At 37.9% G+C, this 7,441-nt stretch overlaps 1 protein-coding gene across 2 annotated transcripts; it reads right to left on the reverse strand.

Annotated features, from left to right (window-relative positions):
* Window positions 1–634: 634 nt before the first annotated feature.
* On the reverse strand, window positions 635–7,031 carry cldc1 (C-type lectin domain containing 1). Of its 2 annotated transcripts, none has more exons than XM_051406168.1 (6): window positions 6,633–7,028; window positions 5,434–5,544; window positions 3,585–3,716; window positions 3,331–3,482; window positions 1,758–1,879; window positions 635–1,492 (listed from the first exon to the last, which is right to left on the reverse strand). In XM_051406168.1, exons 1-6 carry the CDS (start codon window positions 6,715–6,717, stop codon window positions 1,330–1,332), a joined length of 765 nt encoding a protein of 254 aa, XP_051262128.1. In that variant the 5' UTR covers window positions 6,718–7,028; the 3' UTR covers window positions 635–1,329. The 2 variants fall into 2 exon arrangements, with proteins under 2 accessions (XP_051262128.1, XP_051262129.1); XM_051406169.1 differs by having other exon boundaries at window positions 1,349–1,684; window positions 1,733–1,879; window positions 6,633–7,031.
* Between the last annotated feature and the right edge of the window lie 410 nt (window positions 7,032–7,441).

Genomic DNA, 7,441 nt, shown 5'->3' on the forward strand with positions numbered 1-7,441 from the left:
TTCAAAAATGTACAATTAACCCAGACAGTTTTTTCAGTAACTGCAAGAAGTTTGTGTAAAACGAGTTATTTGGATGAACATTTAGCACTATATATCCTGTTTAGGGAACTTTTTATACAATTCTCTGTCTCTATTATGTATTTTTTAATATATATATATATTAAACAATCATACATACTTAACAGGATTCTTTTTTGACAAATTCTGTGTTTTCTTGTCCCTCATGCTTGGCCTTTGTTCTATTAGACAGTTTATTTAACAATTTATATTCACTTTTCCTCACAGCAGTGAACCAAATGATGAGATATAGGCCTACTGTGTATATATAGATATTATATCTATATATATACTTTTCAAGTTTTCTGGCATGCATTAAAATCAAGTAGGCCTCACAACCCCTTATGAAGCTTTGGCGACCCCTACTGGGGTCAGGACGACCCCCATGTTTGGGACCTCTGCACTATAGTCATCATGTAACAAGTGGTCACACCTAGCTTTATTTAAAGTCGTCACATTCAAAAAATGTTGATAATCACTTTTTTTCCTGTATAGTAGGCTCCAGTTACATCAATGACACACATGGTTAATGTGTCAGTAGGCTGTGTGGAAGTACAATAAGGTAGACACAAAAACGTAAGATATATAAAAAAGACAATTTTATTGACATACATTTAGTCTCAAAAGTCTGAACTATAGTGCAGGGAAGCAATATGATCAAACTTAATGGGAAAACAACTCTAAACAATCCACAATGTTATTTCTGAAGTAATTTGCAGCTCAATTTTTGAATTGTGATAATCATGCATCAAACTTCTCGGAGTGACAAAAAAGAGTTTGGTCTAGACCTGCTCTATTTGAAAAGTGTCCTGAGATAACTTCTGTTATAAATCGGCGCTATACAAATAAAACTGAATTGAATTGAAATTGAACATTCATGGCATTAAACGTTGTAAAGTGAACACCTTTAGTTTTCCCTGGTTGATCTAACATATGATCTTAAAACTAAATCCAATAATAGGCTACTTAATTGTAAATGGACACACACCAAAAATAGTCAGCTGACAACATTGTTAAAGTGTTAAAAAAAACATCCTAATCTAAAATCTTCTCTTTTAATGAAATATCTTTCTTAAACGTACACACTCTCACTCAATGCAACTTACTCCCTGGTTAATTCCTCTAATAAGAGGTATCTCAATACAATGGTATACAAGATGTACAAGTTCAATTTTCTGTAATCTCAAACATGTATCCATTAAATTCAGGTTTTTCTGCTACAACCTTGTGTAGTTTCCACACTTCCTGCAGTATTTTCAGCTGTATGAAGACTCAGTTTAACTGAATGAAATCCATCTGGCAGATCCTTTTATAAATGTGATCACAAGGAACATCAAACCATGTCTTTGAGTGGCTGTTTAAGGTGGCACAGTCCTCTCCATATACCCCTCCTGACAGGTGGTTATCTGGCTCTGAGCTCAACTGATCCCAATATCTGTGTCAGAGAAAGAGAGGAGGAGAGCGGGATAGACGGAGTAAGCTTTAATTAACTACTGTGAACATTTCTGACAAATGTGAAAAACAGGCTCAAGTGCAGATTTTGATACAAGAATGGACATTATTGTGTGTCTATTTAAAATAAACTTTATATTTATTTTGATTTTGCAAATGATAAAACAGGCTTCTTATTTAGCTTTGGACGCTTTGGGTTCTTCCTGGACAAATTATTTATTGCATTAAATATTAAAATTAGATGGTACTCATGTTGCAATGTTGTGTTGTCCACCCATCTCCAGTCTCCCTCCTTCTCTAAATCAGACAGTCCGATCCAGAAGTGGTAATCAAATCCACCAATTTTCCTGACTTCTTTTTCCAGAGCGTCCTGAAGTTAAACACAGAAACACACACATCATCGACATATTACATTCCCAACAGCAAAACCCTAAATCATTAAACCTAAATGTAACTCTAATACCAAGTCTTAACCCCTTTAACAGTCCTTTATAGATGGGAAGATGGGTTTTATCATACCGGGAAGGATCTTCAGTTATTGACCAAATCTTCTTACTCTTTAAAGACATCATGTGTAATTCTTGAACATGAACATTTAAGGCACATAATAGATCATTTTCACAGCAGACATTTTGACTTGTAGTAAGATAAGATAAGATAGACTTTATTGATCCCACACTGGGGAAATTCACTTGTTACAGCAGCCACAGATGTTACAGATGTGTAACACAGCAGATAAGAAAAAGAGAAATACACAGACGTCAAAATGTCTCCCTATTGGCCTTTACATACTTGTGTGGAGGATTCAGTGGCATCTGGTGGGGAAATGGCAGATTGCAACCATTTGAATACAGCTCAGCTTTCTAAGTGTGTAGGGGAAACTACGGTGGCTGCGAAAAACGCAAAAGGCCCTATCTAGAGCCAGTGTTTGGTACCGTAGAAAAATGGCGGTCTGTGTGGAAGAGCAAATGCTTCCCTCTGTAGATAAAAACAGCTCATTCTAAGGTAATGAAATTACAACAATTCTTTTTTTCAGGAGATTAAACATGAATTAAACATAGCTATGAATATTATATTCAATTTCTGCATAAATGTTACACACCGGACCTTTAACAACATCAGTTTACAGACTAAACTGCTTAAATGTTACTGAGACCTTTGTGTTTTGATTGTGTTCTTGATTGTCTGCTTGTAGCTTGGATACTTTCTTTTTGTTAACATTTGGATTGTGGATAGGCCTTTTGCATGGAAGACATCTTCACATAAAATGAATGAATGGTGGTTGAATTCCATTTAACTGCTTCAGTTTCACACTGAATGTCACACTGCCATGACTTACTGGGACATTTGAATTGAACAGTGCCATCGTTAATGGTATTTGTAACAACTGCACCTTTCCTACAATGACAAAGACAAAATGTCTGCTGTGAAAAAGGCTTGTTTAGTCTTTCACTTCTCATCTTAAACTGTGCCTTTGTAAAAGTAAAGCCAAGATAAAGTGACCTTGCCTTGCAAAAATGTCTTTATGTTTCCCATCTTTACACACACACACACACACACACACACACACACACACACACACACACACACACACACACCCTGATGTCTTCAGTTTGTTTCTCCTGCGGACAGCACACAGTAACCGACCCAATTAAGGGGAATGAGGAACACCTGTGCTGGTCAGCAGGGCTCCACAGGCAAAGTGCTCATTTCTGTTCATGAAGTTTGTTGATAAGTTGTGTAAGGTGTGTTGAGTTTAAGAGACTTGTTCACACACACACACACACACACACACACACACACACACACACACACACTTACATGCTGTTCCATGGTGTGCAGTATGGTAAGGTGACTGCCCATGTCTGCACAGCTGTCTCTGCTCTTCAGCCAGTCCAGCTTGTCTGTGCTGAAGTAGTAACACTGATCTCCGACATGCAGCCATCCTTCAGGACACTGCTTGCACGGCTTAACTGTTAATCAGAGTGGGCGAGATAAAAGGATGAGGGGAACAGTAAATCAAAGAAAAAGCAGGAAATAAAGATCGTGTACAGGTTTGATCTACATCCTGCCACCTGTCTTTGAACAGCTCTGCCCCAGGGCGGTGTAGTCCTCACACAGCTGGATGAAACGTCTCTGCACCGAGGTTAGTTTCAAACCCAGAGTTGAGGAGTCCTGGGGTGCACCTGGCACCGAGCTGCCAGTCACTGAGAACATAGATAGATAGATAGATAGATAGATAGATAGATAGATAGATAGATAGATAGATAGATAGATAGATAGATAGATAGATAGATAGATAGATAGATAGATAAGGCCGTCCATCCAGTAATTGATAAAACATCAAAGCTAAAAATGTGAACCTGATGTGCTAGAGAAAAAGTCAGGGGATCACCAAAGTGCTTAGGATTGATCCTCTGGGAAACATGAGTATTATTTGATAGATGTTGAGATATTTAGGTATGACCAAAAGTGGTCGACCAACATTTCCACCCATAAAATCGGAACTAAAAACAAAATACTGTTGTATTTTCTCACACACCACTAATTTCTCCCTCTTCAAACATACGATTCTTCTCTGTACAGTCTGTGAATCTCTGTAAGAGTTTATTGCTGCTGTTGCTGGCATAATTGAGTTTATATGAGCTCCCTTGCGGCTGTAAAGAATTATCATTTACAACATGAACTTTCTCTGGTTTCATTGCCAGATATTTTTCCACATTTGTGTTTCCTCTGTTTATGTTGCCACAAGCCCTTTGCCTATTAAAATATTTCGTAATGCTATAATGAAAGAAATAATGCTCTCTGAGAAGAGCAATTGATGTAATATAACTCATGAATAAAGATATATGTGTCTTTCACTTAAAGATTACGGTATTAGTCTATACTATAGGAGCATTAGTATTGTCACTGGTCAGGTTCAGAGGAAATGAAAGTTAGGCCTCTTCCCGTCTGACATGTTTTGCTGTGGTTAGTGAAGATCAGAATTGACTTGTATTACAAAAAATGTGTTCTTCTTCATAAACTGTGACATATTATAATTTCCTGGCAAACCTGCTGATGCAAACACAGGTGCAGGTGCTGTAGTGAGATGAAACACGTAGATAAACAAAAAACCCACATGAAAATTGTGCTAATTCATATTTTATGATTTAATTTTTACAATGGGTTTCATTTTTCAGATGGTAGATGTGGGTTACTGTGCAGTTAATGTGCCATTAAATAGCAAATAAAGAGCAGTCAACCTAAATAAAGTGAAAACATTTATATTACCAGCTGACTTGACCCACAATAGCAATGCCTACAGGACTATTGGCTTATTTATCATGATATAGTACCTAATGTGATCGTCTATGCCATATTCATAAAGTAGAATTTAATCTATTTTTTCTGTATTGAGAGTCTTACAATGGGTCACGCATCCAGTTGTCATAGAAAGTGTTACATGTTTCTTTTTATTTCCTTCTTGTTGCAAGTCATCACTTTCATATACTGAAATTGTGCTCAATAGCTTCTGTCTCTGTATGTATGAGTGTGTGTGTGTGTGTGTGTGTGTGTGTGTGTGTCGTGGTGGTAATAGATCAAGCACGTACAGCCCCAGTGGTGTTTGTTTTAAATGAGAGTGTCCTCACAAGCACATTATCAGGCTGAGCTGCCAGAGACTGTTGGCCCTGCAGGAGAAATATTTCACAATTATGGACTTTTGTGCTTTTTCTATTACATGACCCTCACTGGACTGGAGAGAGCGCTTTATCTTTTTTATTGCCAATTATAGGTGTCCAAAAGCACACTGAGCTGAAATAAAGAGAGAATAATCAGCACGAGTGAGGAATAGAGTGAGACAGAGAGACAGACGGGCAGATATACATACTCTGACTGGAGGGCAGGGAACACAGAAGGTTGCAAGACAGTGTTTACACTTACACAGGACAGTGAGTACGATGTTGGTGCAGATGGAGGCCAAAAAGCCAATAACCATCAGGAGAGCCGTCTGACTCCTCAAACACTCAATGCCCCGCTTCAGTCCCCGGGAGTCTGATTAGACACAAAACAGTCCTCAGCATGGTTGCCGTCAATTCACCATTTTTAATCCTCTGGTGTAGTATAAAGTGCAGACTTTGAGCAAAAGGATATTGTAGAGCGAAAACATTTGACCAGAATTTAGCTTCATAATATTTACTAATCCCAAAAGATAATACTTGCACGTCTGCTGAAAGTTAGGTCAAGTGGATACTCGGTTTATTGGTGTCTCTTTATGCACACAGGCACAAAAATACATAATGAAGACAGATTCAGTAGCAGTGGCAGAGAATTCAGATCCTTAGCTAAAAGTAACAATGCCAATACAAGTAAAAGTCCTGCATTCAAAACTTAATCTTAATCTTAATTTAATGTACAGAAATATATGATATATTATATTACAGTTTCATTTTTACTGATGCATAAACGTGTATCTTGTTGATTCAGGAAGAGCTCATTACGACTATTTCATATAGTTCTGTGAGTTTAATTTATAATAAATACGTCATATTTAATTTTTTAGGATTTTAAAGTGGAAATCATACTTTTGTTGCAGATTATATACGCATAATTGTTCCAAGCACACTATTTGTATATGTCTTAATGCTTTTCTAGAGGGGATCTTTCAGTACAGTTAAGTACTAAATAGTAACTAAAAAGTTATCTCACAATACTAACAATCCAAGGCGCCTAAGTCTACTCTTCTTAAAAGCAGCAATTCCTTATTTGCCACACTAAGGCTGGATTTAATTTTCAGGTTTGGAATCCTGGACGAGCCTCCATTTGTTCTCTCTGAGCCCATCAGTTACAAATGGGGGCCTGTCCGAAGATCCAAACCTCATTTTATTCCACTTTGGGTCTGACCACACGTGTGAATAAACCAATCTTAGTTGACTCGTGTCCTAATTCATTTCACCTTCATCAGACTAAAATAATCTCTCTTTTCAAATAAAACCTTTCCACTCTTAAATGTTGTTAAGTAATGGTCACATTACAAAGAAGAAAACTAGGTCACTTGAGTAACTATAGGACTACTTACTTTACATGTAGATATGTTCCACAATTAAAATGATCAATATCTGTCACATTTATGCTAAAAATACCGTTACTGTGTTCGATAATAGGCCTGTTCCCTCCAGGTGTGGGTTGGTCTGTGAGCTCCTGCAGGCTGGTGTAGTTTTCCTCCATGGCTGTGATGCCCTTGTTAGCACTCTTTCTCACTCTTTCTCCCTTCGCACTGTACTGTACCTCCTCTGGTCCCTAAAGGCTTCGGTATCTCCTCTCCCAAGCAGCAATATTTCTCCTTGAAATTAAATTTGTCCCTGCTGGTTGATTTATTGAGGCACGTCCCCCTGCCTACAACACTGCTGCAGTGCTGTAACAAATGTGCTCAGAGAAGCACTGTTCCCTTAAACTATCCTGTACCTACAACTAAAGAATTTCAGCATTTTGTTAAGTGTTTTCCTAAAAGAGAGGAGACTCTTAATCCAAACTGGGAGGTTCTTTCCTCATTTTTTTGGCTGTGTGTAGTGTTTTTCTGTTTCACTGTTAACTTGTCCTGTATTTCATAATCCTGGTGATTTTGTTTTTCCATTTGGAGAGAAGGACATATTCTGGACATGACAGATGTGTGATAGATGACAAAGCAAATTATGAGGGCGTGTGAGTCAGAACGGGAGAAAAGAGTTTTTAGAGATAGTTGGGGGGAAAAAACAGCAAGTACCTTCAACTTCCTGACACTAATTAAAAAAACTGAAATTGGAACTGCGTCAAGGTTGCAACGGGAAAGCAGCTGGGAGCTGTGTGTGTGCTGTGTGTGTTGTTAAGAAAGAAGGGCCAAGCTCTGAATCAGAAAGTACACAGATCCAGACGATAAGAATTGTGCTGATGTGCAACCACAAACTTTAGCTCA

This window comes from Dicentrarchus labrax, unplaced genomic scaffold (genome assembly GCF_905237075.1).
Source record: "Dicentrarchus labrax unplaced genomic scaffold, dlabrax2021, whole genome shotgun sequence".
NCBI classification, from domain to species: Eukaryota; Metazoa; Chordata; class Actinopteri; family Moronidae; genus Dicentrarchus; species Dicentrarchus labrax.